Source organism: Sinocyclocheilus grahami, unplaced genomic scaffold (genome assembly GCF_001515645.1).
Source record: "Sinocyclocheilus grahami isolate Dianchi unplaced genomic scaffold, SAMN03320097.WGS_v1.1 scaffold32.1, whole genome shotgun sequence".
Taxonomy (NCBI): domain Eukaryota; kingdom Metazoa; phylum Chordata; class Actinopteri; order Cypriniformes; family Cyprinidae; genus Sinocyclocheilus; species Sinocyclocheilus grahami.
The window spans coordinates 5,245,262-5,267,715 of record NW_015505211.1 but is presented as its reverse complement, the minus strand read 5'-3'; the positions used below and the strand labels follow the sequence as shown (position 1 = coordinate 5,267,715).

General features: G+C 37.7%; 3 protein-coding genes across 3 annotated transcripts in view; 2 read left to right on the top strand and 1 right to left on the bottom strand.

Moving 5' to 3' along the window:
- Positions 1-602: 602 nt before the first annotated feature.
- Positions 603-22,454, bottom strand: part of nf1b (neurofibromin 1b) — a 60,748-nt gene continuing 38,896 nt past the window's right edge. Inside the window, 22 exon segments of the mRNA XM_016264362.1 lie at positions 603-2,368; positions 2,763-2,979; positions 3,141-3,187; positions 3,452-3,594; positions 3,688-3,788; positions 4,025-4,143; positions 4,217-4,339; positions 5,401-5,558; positions 5,661-5,796; positions 5,914-6,045; positions 6,130-6,256; positions 6,585-6,725; positions 6,802-6,903; positions 7,111-7,252; positions 7,379-7,440; positions 8,762-8,976; positions 9,060-9,339; positions 10,329-10,469; positions 10,609-10,802; positions 11,309-11,511; positions 11,603-11,943; positions 12,034-12,466. Coding sequence (XP_016119848.1) covers positions 2,226-2,368; positions 2,763-2,979; positions 3,141-3,187; positions 3,452-3,594; positions 3,688-3,788; positions 4,025-4,143; positions 4,217-4,339; positions 5,401-5,558; positions 5,661-5,796; positions 5,914-6,045; positions 6,130-6,256; positions 6,585-6,725; positions 6,802-6,903; positions 7,111-7,252; positions 7,379-7,440; positions 8,762-8,976; positions 9,060-9,339; positions 10,329-10,469; positions 10,609-10,802; positions 11,309-11,511; positions 11,603-11,943; positions 12,034-12,466 — 3,700 coding nt within the window. The 3' untranslated portion in view covers positions 603-2,225.
- Positions 14,927-15,913, top strand: LOC107578387 (uncharacterized). Its single transcript, XM_016264351.1, has one exon. The coding sequence runs from the start codon at positions 14,958-14,960 to the stop codon at positions 15,627-15,629; it is 672 nt and encodes a 223-aa protein (XP_016119837.1). The 5' UTR covers positions 14,927-14,957; the 3' UTR covers positions 15,630-15,913.
- Positions 21,184-22,454, top strand: part of LOC107578376 (oligodendrocyte-myelin glycoprotein-like) — a 5,271-nt gene continuing 4,000 nt past the window's right edge. Inside the window, exon 1 of the mRNA XM_016264342.1 lies at positions 21,184-21,387. Within this exon, the coding sequence (XP_016119828.1) occupies positions 21,374-21,387 (14 nt within the window). The 5' untranslated portion in view covers positions 21,184-21,373. The remainder of the gene's footprint in view (positions 21,388-22,454) is intronic.

Sequence of the window (22,454 nt, the reverse complement as noted above, 5' to 3'; positions counted from 1 at the left end):
GTAAACTTTAATTAACATTTTAATAACATATGTAAACAGAAGAAAAACCTATATGTAATTGTTTTATCCCTATGAATGTGTAACTGCATTTTACACTTCACCCGAGATAGCACCCTTTTAATGTTTGCACCTTTTTACAGTCTATGGTTTGCACACAAGTTATTAATAATTTACCTTTACCATTTAATTAAAAAAAATCCCTGTCAAGATTTATTTGGACAATATACAGGGATTACAAGTATTTACAAAGTACCAACTTATTATTTTGAAATATTGTTTTTACACGTAACATTTTATTTGGGATAAAATAAGTGTATAGATCCATTTACTCATTTACTTTAAAGAAACAGATAAGGAATCTACAGTAGGCTTCAGATGTGATTTATCTAAAGTGTGACCTTTTTACCAGCAAAATCAAAACAAGTTTTAAGACATAAACCACAATGATAAACAAACTGGACAGAAATGGACTTTATTAGTGTTACATCTGTAAATATGAAATCAGATGATAACAATAGTGTACTATAAAGAGGGTCCAGAGAACACAAACGATTTCGAGCTTCAGTGCAACCCTCAATATTTCCTCCATGTTAATTGACATAATGCAGTGAACATGATTGACAGTAATTCATATTTAATGTTGTACATATTCAGTAATTAACTGCTTTACAAAAAGCTAAATAATACAATGTCATAGTCACTTGTATTTACAGTGTAGTAAATATACTTTTCTATTTTTACACAATTTTTTTTACAGAGTTGAAGCTCTCCGCATAAAAAAAAAAGAAACAAAAGAGAACAATTATGTAAAATTTGCATAACCTCAAGTGCCGAAAGAGAAAAAAACTTCACTCTAGTGTTTGAAACATCCAACAATCTCTGCCATTACTAAAGTCCTGTTCAACCCTTGACATTTCTCATGTTAAGACATACCAATATAAAAACGATTAGAACTGAAAAAAATCAAATCGACCCCCACCCCACATACACAGATTTCAACATGTCTAAGAGTAAAAATGGCACCATTGTATATGGGGTAACGATAAAAGATTTCAAGCTTGGATTTCATTTGAGAGGAAAATAAAACAAAGATACAAACATCAGCACACAGGGCATAACATGTACTGTACATGACCAGTAAATAAAACCTGTTGCAGTCCAACAAACTCCAAACTGGATGGTACAGACTTGTGGAACCCAGAATGTTAAAGTTCACAAAGCAAAAGAAACAAAACATGCTGAGAAATAAGGCTCAAGTAGACTTTGAGAAAAGCATGAGAATTGTCCCTAAAAAAGCAAGTTTTTCAATCTCTTTTTGTTCAAGGGGCCATATATCATAGTGAAACCCAATGAGATCTTTGCTGTCTCCCCCCCTTTTTTTTTTATATCTGAATGTTTTTTCAGCTGACTGTTATTTTTCCTGCAAAACTGCTTTTTTTTATACGCCAAATTACATTCAGTCTTAAAACTTTCCCCTCTGATCCAAAACTGACAGATCATAACCACCACAAGAGCTGTAATAGATTGACAAATAACAGCAAATACATTTCAGATAGATCAGGCCAATCAAAATTCAGAAATTCACACAAAGAAATTTGGTAAAGTAAGTGGGGTTTTGGACGGGGATCATAGTTTAGATGGACCAGCAACTTAACTCGTCTCTTACAAATATTTCCTCCTTGTACTATAAAATTGAAAGTCTATTAAAGGTTCATTCTTGCAGCACTGCATTAACGATTGTACATTTTTGTTTTAGGGTACAGCTCACAAATTTTTGCTCATTAGCACTGACTTTCCAGGAAACAAAATCATTCTAAAAAGAAACGACCACAAAAGTAAATAAAATCAAATACATCTGAACAAAAGAATGGCACTTGGTTAATACTTTCATCTATTAAATTTAAGACAGAAATTAGTGCTTTTAAACAATGTCTGTGATTCAAAAGTAAGAAAATAAAATAAAATAAACAAGTTAAAATTCTGTTATGCACAAACAAAACCAAAAACTTATTGGACTTCCTCCCATACTTTGTCAAACAGTGACTGGTTTTAAAAGAGGCGTTCAGTTTATTTTGATTCCTGGTAAACACGGCTGAACAGTTTCAAGAGAACCTAAAGATAACCGTAAATGGTGGGTTTAGCAGAAGTGAAGAGAAACTGCATAAAATGCAGCGCAATATATGTCAGAGCTCCAGCAGGGGCTAAACCCTGCTGTGCTGTAGGTCTCATACAATCTTTTTGATACTAGGTCTTTTAAAGCTGCCGGTGCTGCGTTGTTTCTGGACCTGGCTGGCTGAACCGTGGCGTGTGCGTCCGCTAGCTGCCAGACCCGTGGTGGGGGACAGATCCACCTTCTCTTTATCGATTCCTGCTCAAAGCAAAAACATACATGCATAATTGTACAAAGCTACAAACAAACAAAATGATTTTCTGAAGTGTCACGATATATAGCCTATATTTGAACAGTAATTTAAAGCTTTAAAGTGTAAAAGTTAAAATGAAGAGGGTGGATGACTTTATTCATACTGTATTTTATGCCTTGGATGAGTTATGTATTTTATGTTTTTATTTATTCTTCTGTACAGCACTTTGGTCCACTTTTGTTTTAAAGTGCTTTATAAATAAAGTTGGATTGCTTGATTGATTGATGTAAGAAGTGACATAATCATGCTTGATCTGTGAAAAACAGTTGCTGAAAAACTCACAGTTGTTAGCCAGTAAGAGTGAGAGGCACCTTAAAATAAACAGTCTTATATACTGACCTGGTGCATGCAGGGAGGTGACCAGTGAGGTCATTGAATTAGAGAGGTTGAGGTTGGCAGTGATGCTGAGCTGGCTCTGGACAGGTGGAGGGTATGGTGAGGTGGGTGTCCGCAGACCCTCCTCGCTCGTTTCCTCATCGATGCCGGGCAGATAGGTATCAATCAGTGCATCCAGAAACTTGACAATCAGCTCCGCATAGTCTGGGAACTGAGTTTGCTGTGGAACAGAGAGCAGCTCATGTTTCTGCAGATATTATCTAATCATATCATCTTTATCCTCTCATTAAATGTTCTAATTCTAAAACTGCAGTAAAGTAACTGGATTATGATCAATGTTTTTCTCTGTTGCATTTTGAGAACAAATTCAGTGTCAAATACCTTAGAGAAAGGACCAGCAAACCTCCAGAGTCCATTAAACCCAAAAGCTGTAGAGGTAAGTAAAAGGTAAGTAAAAATGACCACTGACCACATTTTCAGCCACATTCACATCCTCTGATTGGACTGTCACACCCACTCATCAGACTCTGACGTTCACACAGATCAGACTCTCACATCCACGGATCCTGCATTGCTCAAGCAGTGAAGATTATTTTGACTCTGTTCAATCATCAGATTAAACCCCAAGGTTTAGACTCTGACAGCAGTTCTACAGAAGTGTGCGTGTGTGGTAGAGATGTGTGCTGCTTTACTTTGCAGGTAGGATGTTTGGTACTGAGGTGGCGACTCTTCATGATAAACTACACTCTGCACAATTCCATGGACTGGGTTCAAAAGATTTGGGTCCTGACACAGCGACAACAAAGTATTAATCTTTGAGTCCAGGAGGTTGTGACTGAAACAAAAGTCAACATACAACAATGAGAGCCTCATTTCATCATTGTGTGTCAAATGTATTGAAGAGCAGGTGAGCTGCAATTGGACTTACACAACAGGAAAGACCTTTGGGAAGACAACACTGGCCTCAGCTAGAAACTCATACAGGATCCTCTGCTCAAATTCATCCGATGTGTTTTTCACTTGAGTGGCCTGAAAAATCATTGAACAATACAGATGAGTCAAAATTCAGAGGATGGAGGTTTGGATCAGTGTTTAAAGGAAATGGTAGTTGGCAGGGGGGTTTAAAAGGAAATGGCAGAGGAACAGAAAATGATTAAAACATTTTTTTTTTTTTTTACAAATATTTAAATTCTATATGCAAACTTATCTGTGAATGAGGAAGTGAAAAAAGGGTTCGAATTCATTCTGAGAAAGAAAGACATTACCAGCACAGTAAGAAGCAGTGCCTGGATTTTAGGATCGGTGAGAACTTCCTCATTTAGCAGGACATTGGACTCAGACACCGAGACCTTCCGCAGGTGGTGATGTGTCATTCTTGGGGTTTCTTTCAACAGGAAACAAAAAGTTATAAACGGATGCAAACATAGAGAATCATTTCACTTCTTTGTGACACTCACCAATTTCATATTCGTTTTCAGCAACTCTTCTCATCTTGGGCGGGGTTGTGATACCCGATTCCATTTCAGGCCTCTTCGGTGCTTTGCTGTCTGATATCAAGTGGTCAAAGCTTTTTCTGGTGTCTAAGAGAAACATTTTAAGATCATTAAAACTAGGGATGCACGATATTGGATTTTTGCTGATATGGCGATATTTTTCAAATCATTTTGGCTGATAGCCAATGCCGATACACATTTCCTTTTGTTTTGAAACCTTAACACCAAGTCTCTCCTGTGCAGAAATTATAAACAAATTATTTTTAATTTTGGTTAGTTTTGTGCAAAAACTTATTTGTTAGAACTAATACATATTATTAAAGTAATTTTTTTAAAGAGAGTACATAGAAAGCTTTGAAAACAACTACAAGAAAATCAATCTCTGCTGTTTTTTTTGACAGATACAGATGAAACCTGAACATTTTATTTGTGGATTTAACATTAATAGATGGTCTACAGCAAAAGAGCTGTAAAAATCCTAATAATCTTTTAGAGCCCCTTGTTTTGATAATCCATTTGAAAAAAATATTACATATTAATATTAAAATCACAGGTTTGTGATTTTTATTCATGTAAGCTATAGCTTCTGACCTATAAATCAAAACAGACTCATGATTTTATGACATTACAGCTTTATTTATACAAAAACACAAGTAGGTGTATTTTACTTTTCATTTTATTACACGTAGGCCTAGAGCGCACCCCTAAATAAATAAAACACCTTACCGGACGGGCAATAGGGGAGGCTGCCGCACACGCTGCTAACGGTTTACTCTATCATACACTGGATGTCATTCTGTACGTGCATTCTCAAATTAAATGTGGCAATCCAAAACAGTGAATCTAATCACCATTCAGGCAAAAGAATTCAAGAATGACCACACTGCTGACGTGATCTTATCGCTAGCACACCCAGAGCACATGTGAGTTACTCATCTTATCGGCAAGGCATAGCATACATTTTTTCAAATCGGCTGATGCAAATGTTTACATTTTTAGCCTTTATCGGCTGATTCTGATAACATTCCGATAATATCGTGCATCCTTAATTAAAACCACTAATACAAACTAAAGAAATAGTGAAAACCATTACGTTTACAAAAAGTCACAATCTAGGACATTGTTTTCATAAAACAACATGGAGTTACCTAGAAGCTTCTTGGTGTTGACCTGGGAAGGTTGCCCCATGTCCAGGCTCATGGATTTGCGTGTTCGTGGGCTGATCTGCCCCACTATGGGGTACTGGGCCACCAAGTACCGTTCTGAGACTTTTGGGGATGCCCACAGCTGGCTTTCCTGGAGCGTTCTGGATGATAAAGATCATGCTTTATGAACTGGGACGCAAAAGGTTTGTGTTTTACAAAAGATGATAGTATAAATTCACCCTAATCTGCTGTCTAGGTGGTACCTGCAGCTAGGATCTTCATGATGTAGGAAGTACGTATCCATGGGAACATTCTCCATGGTAACATCAGAGAGGAGCAACAACTTCCTGTGTTTCAGGCTGCAGCGGCTACGCACTTCCTCTGACACTGGGAGGAGAGCTATACAAATGAACATACACAAGCGTTACTCACGCTACTGAACCCTAAATAACCAACGTAAAGACACAAACCAGAGAAGACAGAGGAAAAAAGGGGAGATAGCAGTGGTTTCCTTACCTGCCAGATATGCAACGCTCTGTGTGTTCACCTCAAACTTATCACAGTTCAGGTGTTTTCCAACCAAAGCCAACAGCATGTGCAGGATCCGGATGGTGCGTGCCACTGTGGTGGGAGATGGGTGTCTAAACCCTGCCAAAATCAAACAGAAATGTGATAGTTTCCCAACAAACACACACAATGTTTAAATATTTTTGCATAAAACCCACTCAATACCTTTCAACAGGTGCCCGACCAAAGCAAAATTAAAGTTGGAGTTGAAGTTGAGACCAACAAAATGGTCCATCTGTTTACAGTGCCATTCCAGAGGCTGACGAATCTCCATAAAAACCTCCTCAGGACTCTGAGAGATAGACAAGACAAATCCTTTTGCCTTCACTAGGTCACTTTACATTTTTAAGTAGTTGTGTCATTAATGTGAGAATAGCATGCTACAATGTAAACTAAATGTCAACTTCACAAAAATCTTTAATTTTAAGTACTCAATAGCAAACGACTGGTTACCAAAGCTACTGTAAAATTACCTTATCTGGAAGTGTATTTGTCACTCATGATTCATTTATTCTGTAACTGAAGGTGGCCAATAATGGGTGGTTTCCAAGATAGCGTGGGCCTACGTATGTTTGTATATGTGCTGCAATTTGACATATGAGAGAGTGTTATATTAAAACCTTAGCGTTGAAGACTCGCAGACTATCGAGTGTGTGTAGGTTTTGTTCCAGCAGAGCAGTTCCGGCTGAGTACAGATTCACCTCATCCAACTGCAGCACGGCCACAGCGACCCAGAATAGTACTTTGTGCATTGGTGAGTCCTGAGTGACACCACACAGTTAAACAAGTCACACACACACACATAGTCATATCTAGAAGAACACTGTAATTTGATACCTTGTTGAGCAGAGGCTGTAGTTTAGTGAGGGCAATGACGGTTGCTTCGATCAGCACCTGGCTGTTACAGTTATCAGATCCCTTCAGGCAGCTCTCCAAACCCTAAGAAAAAAAAACACAGTTCTTCTTAAACGACAGAAAAGATTACTGAAAAGCTAGATGGCAACATCTTCACCCAAGACGATCAGAACACACAGCATAGCACATCAAAATTTACTACTTTCCAGAGCAGAGCAATATCAGTACACAATACAGCTTATGGACTGTTCATGCTTCAAAGGAAGACTGACAGTGCAGACAGGTTCTGACCCGGTCGATGCTGAGTAGAGGGCTGGCCTTGCTCAGGATCCGTATGATTTGTTTAATTTGAGTATGTGTGACCTGTTTACTGATGCAACCAAATACCACAAGAGCCCGTGGCTGCAGGGACGGATTGTACTGAAATGCAAACCTGCACATTAAACACACACATACAAGTTCATCATGAATCTGACTTGAACACATACCAGTGAACTCAAACTTTAGTTTATTAGTAAATTATTTCAAAATTCATTTATACAGAGCAGAGTTTACATACTTCTGCGCCAGATCGGTCCACTGGTCCAGCCATTTACAACCTGGAATGTCCCTCATACATGCCTAAACACAAAGGGAAAAACCCAGTCAAGCCATTTAGCACACTTTTACGTACGGCAAACAAAGAAATATATAGAGAAATGAAACAAACAGATGCATTACATTTGAGCTTTATTTTAAGGTCTGAGTATAAAAAGTAAGTGTTTAAAGTAACTAAACAACCGTTTTCTGTGAACACAGCAGTTACTACCAACAGAACTGCTAGCACTTTCTTGAAGAAACACTGCAAAACCAACTTAAGGCAACACGTGAACAATAAATACAAAATGCTGTGCAAAGCAACAAAAATCTGATATTAAATAGCTATATGGAGTGGGGATTTTTGACCAATGACATTCTTTTTGGGTAAGGCTACCCAGTGCAAAGAAGAAATATAAACCAAAGTGCCCGAAAGGCTTTCCCTCAACACTAGTCTACTTAAAGGGGTCATATGATGCGATTTAAATTTTTCCTTTCTCTTTGGAGTAATACAAGCTCTTGGTGCATAAAGAAGATCTGTAAAGTTGCAAAGACTAAAGTCTCAAATCCAAAGAGATATTCTTTATAAAAGTTAAGACTCGTCCACGCCCTTTGACGCAAGCCTCCTTCGTCGAATCCGCCGGGCGCCGCTCACTCAAGCCGCTGTGTGTTTCGTTGTGAAAGTGAAACTACTTTGTTTGGCCTTCCAAAAGAGGACATAATGTTTCTATAAAGTGGGGCAGTTCCAACTTTGCAAGGACAGTCTGGCGCTTCTGACTCACAGTCTGTAAGTACATTTAAAGAATTTGCCACTGATGATTCAAACGCGAGTTTGAGCAGTGTAGAGTAGCGCTTTGTTGTTTGTCATGTCTCCGATCACAAATGCAGACAGGGTTTTATGTTTACGCGGCGCAATACGCAACGCAAAGCGTAAAAACACAGTAGAAGTTATTATAATCAGTAATTATGTCCCCACTGGATGCAACAAATGCCTCGTTTATAATGGGTTTTATTGGTTTTGTCTTGTCGCGCCGGGACACAGTATGGTAAGGGGCGTAACATTTCCGTAACACGCTTGAGGTATTCAGCCAATCAGAGCACACCATGCTTTTCAGAACGATGAGCTTTGTAAAAATCGACACGTTTCAAAAGGCGGGGCATAGAGGAGAAACAATAATGTACATTTTGTGGAAAATTAAATGTTTTTTTTTTTTTTACCTTAAACCGCATAAACACATTGCATTACACCAAATACACCAAATAATGTTCGTTTTAGCAACATCATATGACCCCTTTAAGATGGAAGAAATGTGATTATTCACTTACTGCTTTACCACACCACACCTGCTTATGAAGTATAACATACCTCCATGATCTCCAGCAATGCCTCGGTAACCGTCTCCAGGGATGACAGAGCAAAGGTCTCTCTCTCGTACGAGCCCGGAGAGAACGAACGATCCCTGTAGCTGGAACGAAAGGCGATGACCGCAGCCGATTTGACCTTGCTGATGCCGAACAGCAGATAGAACTTTGGCAGGGAGAACTCTGTCAGACTTAGACGCAACACCTGCTTGGTCTCCTCTGCACAGCAGAAGAACAAGACACTTCAGTTATCAATAAATCACTGATCTATGAAAACATCTAGGGCAAAAATGGCATCTTACCGCTGAAACTCAGCTGGGAGCATGTGCAGAGGGAGTGGATGATGTTGATAACCAGGCCATGCGTGGATGCCCTCAGCGAAAGAGGCCCCGTGGCCACCAGCAGGGTCACAACATGAAAGAGGTAGGGCAAGTGGGCGGCTACATCCAGAGAGTTGTTGAAGGACAGCATGAGCATGTACCTGGCCAGGATAGCGATATCATCCCACATCAGGTGCTGCTCCAATGTCGGTGTGGGTGATAGACACGTCTTATCGATGATTTTACACATTCGAATGATCACCTGTGGATCAGCATGAAGGCAAAATTCAATTCCCATAAAACCCACATTATGGTAAACTAAAATTAAAAATAATAAAACTATTAAAAATCTGCTTCAGTAAATTAAATAAAGCTTACATGAAACAAAATAGAATGGTGAATATAACATATTTAACATTATATAAATAGAAGTTGAAAAACCTAAACTTAGAAATGCTTCCTTGGCAACTAACTGAAATAAGTTGAAGTACTAAAATTACTAAAACTAAAACTGAAAAATAAGGGTACATAGGAAAAACAAAACTGATACAAAATGACAAAAGCATGAAATTACTAAAATAAAATTAAAATAAATCTGAAAATAGAAAATTTGAAATAAATGAATAAATAGTATAATAAATAAACAATACTAAAATATATAAGAATGTATCTATAAATATAAAACATTTATATATAATAAAATATATAAAAATGTATATAAATAATACTAAAATAACAAATGGAGAGTGCGATACATAAAGGAATTAAATTTTAAAATTAAAAAACATATTTCCTGTTTTCCATTAACATAAAAATTGCTTTTAGGATTGTTCTGCTTGGAAATTAAGAATTTGTTTGAATGAAATATTCAGATGTTAAGTTTGTATGATTCATAGAACCCAGCTGAGCACAATGAACCAACAAAAAGTCCATGACCTGAGCACCATCACTATCTCTCATGACAGAGAGAAACAGAAACAGATAAGGTGGTTAAAGAGAGTAAGAACAACAGCAAGAGAGAGAACGAAACCAACCAAACCACATTTGTGAGTCACAGTGCTTCCATAATTAGAGCTGCTGTTACAGAATCACATCATGTAACATCTTTTGCGTTGTTTTTTCACATGTTCAGAAACATTCTTAAAATTTGGACCTCAGCCTGTTCAAGTTTCTTCTGATCTAAACGTAATGTTAGGAAAAACAGACTTCTAAAAGCTGAACTTACAAAGTGTGTGTGTGTATAAACGTCACCTTGCTAGACACCAGTTTGACGTTACCAGATGCCAAAGCCACTGCTGTGTCTGCCATCACTTCAGCTTTGATGGATCCGAGACCTCCTGTTGCACTGGTTTTAATAAAACTGTCCAGAACTACATCAAGTAGATCTGTTATCTGCAGACACAGGAAGCTACCATCAGCTCAACATAGACATGCATGTGTCACATAAGTCAAGTCACCTTTATTTATATAGCGCTTTATACAATACAGATTGTGCAGCTTTACAGTGCAAAATACATTTCAGTTCTGTTACCTGTCCCAGGCTTCCCCAGATCTTAGCCTGAATGGATGGATACATCTGCTTTTCGTTGATTGTCATGGTAATGAGTTTGTCCAGAATGGCTGTGACTCGTTGACGCCTAGCATCATCGCTGTGCTTGCAGAAGCGTACCAGGTTCAGTAGCCAGGGAGTCATGTACTCCAAACACAGGTGCTTTAGTTCTATACCTGAATATACAGAGGAAAGATATTGGTTACCAGAACACCTCTTAACACCATATTCTTATCTCCAGAGAAAGTATTAACACTCTTAAAAATAAAGGTTCTTTATTGGCATCTATGGTTCCTTGAAGAACCTTTAACATCCACTGAACCTTTCAATTCTTTATAGTGGAAAAAGTTTCTTCAGATTGTTCTTCAAACTAAGAAAAAAATGGCTGTTTTAAGAACTATTGACTGAAAGGTTATTTGAAAAAAAAAATTCTATGGCACTGCTATAAAAACACCATTTTGGAAGCTTTATTTTTAAGTGTGTACTCTTGTAAACAACTGCAAACAGCAAATACACAACCAGTTTGAACATTGGTGGACTAATGATGCCTTCCAGTAGCAGTTTTAAGTAGGAACTTCCTAAGAGGATTGCAAGGCAAAACAATGCGAGTAATGATCTGAAATAGCTGGAGGATCTCAAGGGTCTTTTGAGAGTTTAATTGAGGGCTTAATGGGGCACTAACTGGACTTGCTGAAGCCGGAGATACACTCCTCCAGGAACTCCAGGGTCAGGTGAGGCTCATTAGCTGCTAGAGTCTTGCTAATGGACACAATGAAGAGGGTATTATTGGCAGGGATGCAGAGGCCGGAAGTCTCCAGCAGTTGGCCTTCAATCTTTAGGTTAAAGGTGCATGTTAAGGCACACAGGAGGTTGTAAGCTGCAGACCTTTAAACAAAACAGAGAGACAGAAATATTCAAGAATGTACACACTGGTAAACATCTGACCTCTGTTGATGGATTTAGGATAACTGATCACCTTAAACTTGGGTCAGAGCTGCCCAGGTTGAGGAGGGCAATGTTGAGAAGGGTCCCCGGTACATCTTTGGGCCTAATTTTGGTGTGCTGGGGAATGGAGTCAGGCTGAGAGAGCTCCCAACGTGTACGGATGTGGATAATCGAGTGAACTATGCTCTCACACTCCTGGTGCATGAAGGTTAACGGCGTGCCCTGGTTAGCAATGGTCAGTGTGAACTGATTTTCATCCACTAGGCAGATTTCCTCAATCTCTGAAGCATAGTAGATGTCGTTGAGGAAGACAGACTGACCCAAGACTCGTGTTCTTTCGGCTGAGGTCACCTGTACTGCTGTACTGCCCACCTGGAGAAAAGACAGAATCAAACATATTGAGACAAATCAAAAAAAGTGAAACCGAGCTGTAAGAAGAGGTATTCATCCTTCGTCACACACCTTAATGGACACTTTGGTGTCTTTGTGGGCCAGTTTTAGGGCATTATGAAAGACCTTCAGGTCTTCTTCCAGTGCAAGAGTAGCTGCCGGAAGCTTCTGTTGCTCAGGTTCCACATACTCAGCCAGCCGTGCGGGCGAGTCAATGAACAGTAACTTCTTACTGCCCTTGAGGCCCGTCAGCAGTCTCTCATGATATTTGGTGTATTCTCGTACCCATGTGTTACAGTTATAGATGTAGATGGCAGCCACATTCTCGTAAGCAAATCCTGGAAAGACAACAAACCATTTGGAGAGGAAGTCGGTCTTGAAGCGGTTGCTCGGACCAGCATGCGTCAAGTCCACTACTAGCTCGTAGGGCTTGGCATAGTACGGTTTGAGGGTGAGAAGGACGTGGTATATGAGTAAGTCCCCATTAATCTGTCCTGTCTTGAATCTGTGAGGGAGAGGAAAACAGACAAAATGGAAACAATGGCCTGCAAACCCACCGAATGCTGTTATTATTAGACCAAATTTTCAATGGTCATAAAAGCTTAAAGTGCCCCTATTATGGATTTTTGAAAATTGCAGTGTGTAATACAGCTCTAAGCATATTGCCCGCCCACTTGTTGGTCTTTTCTCATGGGTCTGAATGAAAATGCAAATTCATTCTTTGTAACTAGGTGCAGCTTTTGGAGCGGTAAAAATAGCTGTTTCCCCGGTAACGGCTGTAAACAAAGCAGCACTGCTCTCACAAATGCTGCTTTATCAGGCATTACTGGCATGATGAAACGAAAATTAGATCAATCGACCAATCACCGCAGATTAGCGTCACGCAAAGGAGGGGTTTGAAAAAATTAATCGTTGAGCGAATCGTTTGGGAGTCGTTGAGAAGTAAGGTAAAAATAATTGCATATTATAAGACAATGAAAGTGTTTTTTGACCTTGCATGCATGTCAGCCTGTTGTTGGGGACTCCCAAAACCAAAATATGAACATTTCATAACCCATAATAGGGGCTAGACTTGTGCCGGTACTCGGTAATGCGATATATCACGGTAATGAATATGCACGATATTGTGCACTTCTAAATACCGTGAATAATTATATATTACAAATTATTCAGAATTTTGAATGCATTTTAAGAATACTATACTAATAAACTGGTCAAAATGCACAACACCGCTGTATGCTGCGTGAAAGACGCGTGCGCACTCTGATGTAAACAAGCGCGGACGAGAAGCACATGGCGGAACATGTGAGAGACGCTCTGGATGAAAGCGCACTTTCACTCTCTGACAGCAGATTGTGCTAAACTGCAGAAATAATAATAATAATAATAATTCATTTAAATGCAGCCGTTCCCCCGGAAACCCTGTAAACAAAGCAGCTGCACTACTTTCTGCTTCTGAATCATTTAAATGATTTAAACAGCCATTCAGATTTGTGTATTTGCTATGATGTTCATCACAGAGCCAAATACTTAAATATTTAGACTTAATAGGCTATTTATTTTCAAGCTTATTTTACATTTTAATCTGGACTACAACATGCCCTAGATATTGTTTGAAAGTGTTTTGATTCTTTATTGTTCGGTCACACTTTACATTAGGGCTTCATTAGTTAACAAACTGCCAATTAAAAATTCTTCTGAACATTCATTAATCTTAGGTATCCCAATATTTAATAACAGGATGTTAAAATCGAGAGTTGCAGCTGTGTTATTTAATGAGCTAACATGAACTAAGACTTGTATTTTTTAAACAAAGATTAATAACTTCTGTAGCAAATGTAGCTATTGCTCATTGTGAATGTTAATGCATTAACTAAGGTTAACTAATGAGGTCTTATTGTAAAGTGATACCTATTGGTCTTTATAGTTCTTTTGAACTTTAATCTGTGTAAAACTTAACTTTATAAATTTTTCTGTATTGCTTTATTGCATTTAAATGTTCAGTTATTTTTGTTATAAGAAAAAAGTTATAAAACCTGTTATACTTGTATGTTAAGCCTGTTATGACAGCACTTTTTTTTAAACTTAATTTCAATATCGTGATAATACCGTATACTGTAATAAAAGCATTAGCAATTAATCGCAACATGAAAACTTGATACCGGCATATCCCTAATGGGGCACTTTAAAGGATATAAAAACAGACTAAATGTCAATACAGGCTGAAATCATGGGTGAATTGCCCATGACATGCACTGCTTACACATGCTTTACAAAAAAATGTGCTGTCTAATGAGGTCTTTGCACATATTACTAGCCTTAAATAAATATGACAAAAAACACACAATGACTTTAGCCACACAGTGGTTAATGTGCATGTCTAATATAAGAGCCCAAACAGAAGTGAAAGAACAGACAGGAAACTCATCGCTGGTTAATGACTGTTTGCACCGGCAGCTTCAGCTTTAAAATTACTTCTCAAAAAAGGCTCTAGTGCTCAAATTTACAGCGTGCATACACTCACGCATACAGTCATTCGCAGCTCTTCAGATAACAGACTCTCAGAACAAACCAGCAACAGACCGAAAAGGTAAGAAACCATTTATTTTATTTTGTTATTATTTTAAGCTCCTCAATTTCATTTAAGTAATTAAAAAAAAAAAAGTGACAAAGGTATATAAATTGTGATAAATGGTATATAAATTAAGGTACATAAAATTATATATAATTACTAACATACTAAGTTTCATGCACACTGTGGATATATTAAAAATGAAAGAAAATGTGTCAATTTAAGTGATATATTGCATTAAATCTGAAATATCCTGCTCGGTAGAAATGAACTCAATAGAAATAGGACAGGGGCAGGGACATTCATTTGATTTTAAAGATAAATTTGTAGAAAAATGGTATGTAAATAATGGCTTATAACTTTACATTTTTTAACAGAGAGTAAAATAACAAAACTTCTTATTTCTCTTGTGTCTTGCAGAACCATGATAAGTCCCAGAACAGTTTATTTTGTATACTTTGCATTGCTCTTCGGAACGCCACCTGCTAAAGCCACAAATAAGAACACAACACCAGTCCCATCAGTGACTAAAAGAACAGAAGACACAACTATGATAAATGACAAAAATGGCACACCACCAACATCCAACATTAACAGACTGACCACCGAACTTAACTCTGCAGCGACAACAAATAAACAATACGTCTGCACTCAGGCCACTACTAAACCCAAGGAAGGACACTGTGTTTTCTTTCTACCAACTGGTATAGATAACCTGCAACTGATTGTGGTTGCTCTCACAGTGGGCTGCTTGGCATTGTTGCTGACCACACTGATATGTGCCTGCCAGGTTTGTCACCTGAGAGGAATTGTCTCTAGTCTCCAGCATCGTTACGACAACATTGACCCACATGCCGTAAGAGAGAAGAGTAAATCGCCATGCAGGGATGAAGGCCAAGTGGACGGGCAGCAAACTGAGACCTGCCTTCTGCTATCAGAGGTCACCACAGCACAAGAGGAGAGTAGAGAGGATGAGAAAACCAAGACTGAGCCCTGCACTGAGCCGCCTGTGAAGGACACAAACGAAGACGTCACCCAAGAGAACAATCTTGAGCCTGATGCAAAAGCACCAGAGAGCTCCGACACAGGGGTGTAATCACGATCAGACACTTAACAAATGGGTGTCACACAACTCCCCCTGGTGGCATTTAAAGTCTGCACCTGCTTAAGCTTTAACCGTTATCTACTGCATAAGACTCAGGAAGAAGGTCTGAAATCTGAATGTATAAAATGATATATAAACAAAAGCACTGAAAATACTGCAAATAAGCCTTTGTCACTCTCAACATTGTTTTTCTTCATTTAGCCTATAACAATATTGTATGGCCATGTTTCAAATGTGTGCATTTATGTTGTCTGTATTTTAAATAATGTACCTGTATTTTGTTCACAATGCAAAAAAATCCTTAAACATCCTTAAATGAGATATATGTATTTGAAAATCAAAAGCATGTATGATAAGACTATTTTTAGGGAGTATATCTATTTATTGATTTAATTTTTTTATGCTTAAAAGAACAAAAAACTATATGCCAAATATGGTAAGAATTTTTTTTATGAATTATAATGATTTTCTCTGAAAACAATCAGATTCATCCAATTTTACGAGTAAGCTTATCTTGTTTTAAGGATGTTCAAATAGTTTTAGTAAAAAAAAAAAAACCATGACAAAAAAAAATTGAAAATGACTGTCTGCAATTTTGTGTTTTTGAAGAATAAAACCATTTTTTGTCTTTATTCCAAACCTTCAAAATATACAAGACTTGGTGTTTCTCATCTGAATCAAAAACTTAATGTAAAATTTAGATAAATTAAATCCACACCATTTCATTTTGTAGCATAACACCACCATGAGAAAATACATAATTTTACAGCTACTACACCCACGTTTCTGCTATTCATTCACATTTAACACATGATCACGTGATCTACTGCATTATATTCTCAGCATGTTATAAATAGAAAAGCAAACCATCCAGGTTAGTTGATAAAAGGATCGCCTCCTCTGACTTTATCATTCTTCCACTTTGTGAAGAGAGACAGAGGAACAGCCTAGAAATGGTAAGACACATTTTGCCAAAGAAACTTTGTTTGAGTGTAATTTGGTTAAAAATTCCAGTTAGAAAACTTTGTAAGCAGCACTGAAGTCAAACACCACTGGGAAGGATTTAAGATTGAATAACCTTTTAAGAAGAAAAATTAATGTGACCATTATACTCTATAAATATAATGCTGGAATATTTATAGTTCTTCAATTATGTATTTCTGACTGGCTAAAAACACACTGTTGGTTGGAATAAATAAATAAATAAATAATATTTAAAATATGCATACATAATAAATAACTTGAACAGGTTGTAGATAGTTCAACTGTAATGTGAATGGACAAAGTTATTGTATATGTACTATATTAAAAGGACAATCTCCTGAAGAAACAATATTTTATATGAAAAATAAATGCTGTTTAATATCTATAAGGTTATTATAAGGTTCAATTTTATGTCTGTTTTGTTCTCTCTCTATAGCCATAAATATCAAATATTACACACGGAGCTACTTAGACCTTGTTTGTTCTTTTATCTGTTGGCCATTTTGCTGTCACTGAGCATCTCTTCGACCACAAACTCGGATCCCACCAATGCAGAAAAACTTCAGTGGAAGGGTGGAGATGGTGTGAAAAGGTCACGAGTGAGAAGGCAGAACTTCCACATACAACATGCATTACATTTACCAGAAAAGGCTTATGCTTACTATATGTTATGGAGACTTCTGAACGAAATGTACAACGATACAAACATCATCAAACCATTAATGATGAGACCAGACAAACTGGAATTTACAACACCAGAAGGGCCAAAGTACATGGAGATCGAGGTGAAACCATCTTCAGCTCGCATACAGGAACAAAGTACTCATTCCACTGGTATGACTGGTACAAAGAACTCTACAGTAATGCCATCCTTCCCTACTGACTCGTTACCAGACTCACAGAAAACAACTCAATTAGAAGATTTACAACTAGTGGGACAATCAGCTCAACACTTTCAGACCACAATACAGAAAATTATAGAACCCAGCCAAGTTACAGAGCAACACATCCCTGATTCCACAACATTCACTATCAAAATCTCCTCCAAAGCAGCAGAAGCACCTTCTTCAATTACCATACATGAACAAATCGACAACTTCACTGCTAATGGCATAAATAACTCCACTGCTATGGCATCCTTACCCACTCACTCATCATTACCAGACTCACAGAAAACAACTCAATTAGAAGATTTACAACTAGTGGGACAATCAACTCAGCGACTCCAGACCTCAATACAGAAAATTACAGATTTTAATCAAGCTATAGAGCAACATATTCCTGATTCCACAAGATTTCAAATTCCCACCACTGCATCAGAAGAACCTTCTACAATTGCCATACATGAACAAATCGACCACTTCACTGGCATTAATAGTATAAATAACTCTACAGCTATGGCATCCTTAACCAATCACTCATCATTACCAGACTCACAGGAAACAACTCAATCAGGAGATTCACAACTAGCTGAAGAATCAACTCAACGACTCTAGAACAAAACACAGAAAATTCCTTCCATACATGAACTAATCGACAACTTCACTGGTAGTAATGGTACAAATAACTCTACAGCTATGGTGTCTCTCCCCACTCAATCATCATTTCCAGACTCACAGCAAACAACTCAATCAGGAAATTCACAACTTGCTGAACAATCAGCTCAACACTTCCAGACCACAATACAGAAAATTATAGAACCCAGTGAAGTTACAGAGCAACACATCCCTGATTCCACAACATTCACTATCAAAATCTCCTCCAAAGCAGCAGAAGAACCTTCTTCAATTACCATACATGAACAAATCGACCACTTCACTGGCATTAACAGTATAAATAACTCCACTGCTATGGCGTCCTTCCCCACTCACTCATCATTACCAGACCCACAGGAACCAACTCAATCAGAAGATTCACAACTAGCCGAGGAATCAACTCAACGACTCCAGACCAAAATACAGAAAATTCCTTCCATACACGAACAAATCGACAACTTCACTGCTAATGGCATAAATAACTCTACAGCTATGGTGTCTCTCCCCACTCAATCATTACCAGACCCACAGGAACCAACTCAATCAGGAGATTCACAACTAGCTGAAAAATCAACTCAATGACTCCAGAACAAAACACAGAAAATTCCTTCCATACATGAAAAAATCGACAACTTCACCGGTAGTAATGGCACAAATAACTCTACAGCTATGGTGTCTCTCCCCACTCAATCATCATTTCCAGACTCACAGCCAACAACTCAATCAGGAAATTCACAACTTGCTGAACAATCAGCTCAACACTTCCAGACCACAATACAGAAAATGATAGAACCCAGTGAAGTTACAGAGCAACACATCCCTGATTCCACAACATTCACTATCAAAATCTCCTCCAAAGCAGCAGAAGAACCTTCTTCAATTACCATACATGAACAAATCAACAACTTCACTGCTAATGGCATAAATAACTCCACTGCTATGACGTCCTTACCCACTCACTCATCATTACCAGACTCACAGAAAACAACTCAATTAGAAGATTTACAACTAGTGGGACAATCAACTCAGCGACTCCAGACCTCAATACAGAAAATTACAGATTTTAATCGACAACTTCAGTGCTAACGGCATAAATAACTCTACAGCTATGGCATCCGATGTGGAAAAACCAACGCAAAGCATGAGTGGGCGCAAACCAAGTTTGACAACTCGTTCAGCTACAACTGGATTGCACGTGTCAAAAACACAAACTGTTTCACAAAAACCCAAGACATTTATTTTACCAACACACAAATCAGCTAATACTGCAGAAGAAGATGACACGAAAACCCGCAGAGATATTTTTGGATTACTCTTCACTTTTGGGTGCCTTATGTTGCTGATAATAGTAATCTTGCTTCGGGTAGTCTGGAGAAGATGGCAAGCCCGGCACTGGAGGAATGACATGTGGGTAGCAGGTCCTCCTCTCCTGTGGGGAACATATCATTCAGTCTGGCAGAACAGCAGTTCACACACTGCAATACAGATGAGGAAAGAGAACAGCCAAAAGAAAAAGCAGGAAAATAGTGATGTTTCTGAGACTATTGCTCTCAAGCAACAACACAAAGACCTTGTATAAACATGAGGATGTCAGGGACTCACGGGACTCTATAATACTTACCCTCGACATGACAGCTTTTTTAACTAAACAAATTCTATAGACTTCTCAGTGAGTCACAAACTTCCAGACAACATCTCCGTGTCTTGCATATGCAAACACTTAACTTTACATGAACAAATGAGTGTTAATATTACATTATATGTTGAGATTATGTGATTGTACTTTTAAAGGTCACTGCAGTGTGTTTTTAAAAATTGTTTTAATAAAAAAGCTATTTTGACCTGTATTTTAAGTAATATTAATCAGATTCACTACAAAAACTTGAAATTCATTTACTTTATTATATACAATGGAAAATTGATTACATGTCAAAAGACTATACGTTATGTAGCAATGACCATCTTCTCTTACCAAAGACCTCCAGCAGACTTTTCACTTTTTCCTCTGACTTTTCCTTTTGTATGGCTCACACACAAAAACATCAAAAAACACTGATCCACTAAAACACATGCCACAGAATCTTTCAAAATGGAGTGGGGATTTGTGTTACTAGACAGCACATGTAAAATAAGAACTGAGTGCAGATGGATTTAGTTAAACTGTCTATGCCATTTCTGCTTGACACACACAAACACAAATATACAGCATCATACACTCACACACACAGAGCAAAGCTACATTAGTAGGCAGAGAATGTTTCATTACTGGGCAGCATTAGCAGGCTCTGAAAGAATGAAGCGATTGAGGAAGAAAAAGGGAGAGGAAGAGAGAGAGAGAGTGATGGAGAGTAGCACTGAAAAGTTTCTGTACCAGCGGTCTTTTGTTCAAAACGCGCACACACACACACACACACACCTGCCTGGGCAAGAACATGATGGTGAGGAACTTTAAATAAGTTACCAAAAAGCGTGCTAGGAATTATACTACACTAAGAATAAAGAATTGCTTCATTATTAGTGTTTTAAATTAAAACACTGGATTTTACAGTATGTGCTGACTGTGTGGGAGAATCTGTGAGGAATTGATTAAAATGGTAAAATGTGCTAAACGGAGATGACAGCACTCTTACTGATAGCTGTCAACATAATCAGAATAATAATTATTTTATCAAATTACAACTTTTCTGAAATCACCAGAAAATTTCTGCAAGATCAGAAATTGTGTTAATTTTAGAATTTCTCCCAGTTGGAATTTCATCAGACTCCATCCCAGTAATCTAAAACAGTTTCAGACCTGAATTACAGGTTAAGTGTTGCTTGATGACTGAAGAAAGAATGAAAACAGGAAGGAGAGGGAGGGGGAGATCGCAGAAAAGAAAGCAGAGGAAATTGATGCTGAATGAGGGAATCCTAAAGAAGAAACAGAGATGTCAGCACTTCCTCTCTCTCTCTCTATTTTTCTTGTACCAGGGCATAGACTCTACTACATCTCCCCTCCCTGCCTCTCTCTCTCCCCTCTGCCATCATAGTGATCCCAGAAAGGGACATGCACAGAGAAAGACGGGATTTGGATTTTACTGCAGCATAAAGCGAGAATAGCATTAAAAAAAAAGAGATCAGAGCGGTGCTAATCTGGAGATCAAGCAGAAAAAAAGAGGTGAGAGATGGAGAGAAACTGAAAGACAGAAAGAGGACAGGAAAAAGGAGCATAGAGTGATGACAAGGAGAAGGTAAGTAATTCACAATGCAGCAAGGTTGACCTGAGGAAAGATTAGACTCACAATCACATTTTCATGTAATGTGGCATGATATGAACAAGCATCTAAGCACGTTATATATAAAAGCTGTTTTTTGTAAGCACATGCTTAGAGTCGAGCAGATCTAGGTGCAGGCAGATCTGCAGAGCCACTGCATGAAGACCTTCACAGCTCTGCTGTACGTTTGCATGTGTAAAACTGTTTCTCAAAACTCATGCTAATGCTTTGACTAGCTTCAAAACTGCAAACAAAAGAGGCAAAACTCATACATACATACATACATACATACACATTAAACTTTTACATTGACTTTTTAAAACCAATACCAACGATTATATAAGACCCACGGTAATCACTCCCTAAAATTTTATTTATTATCATCATCAACCATAATCATTTAAATTATTTACTATATTCAGATTCACTAAAGTTCAGACTCATCGTCATTATGTGGCATCAGACATAGGGATGCTCCGATCCGCCTTTTTCGCCTCCGATACCGATTCCGATACCTAGGGTTCGGTATTGGCCGATACAGATACCGATCTGATACCAGTGAAGTTTTTTTCCCTCATTTAAATAAATGTATAATTTATATATCTCTGTGTGTGGAACTGATAATCATTCTTTCACATTCTACTAGATACAGACTACTTCATTATAAAGAAAAAATTAAAAAACAAATATGAAAAAATATAGGCCTATGTATATTTATAATCTATGACAAAAAATTATAAACTAGGTTAGTGGATAATTCGGCAGCAAAAGTTATTCTAGACAAATCAGTGCACAATAATTTTAGAAATCCAAACATTTAGTGAAAAAAACAATATTTTGGGTGGAACAAATAAAAGTGTTGCACTAAATATGGTAAAATGTTACACATTGCTATTTGTATTATTATAAAATAATAATGTATTTATATATACACGTTTATACTATAAAATTAAAATACATTTATTTTAAATGTATAGCATATTTTTTAATAAGGCAACAACATATGATAGATACGATAGGACAAAACAAATACAGTGCAGCAC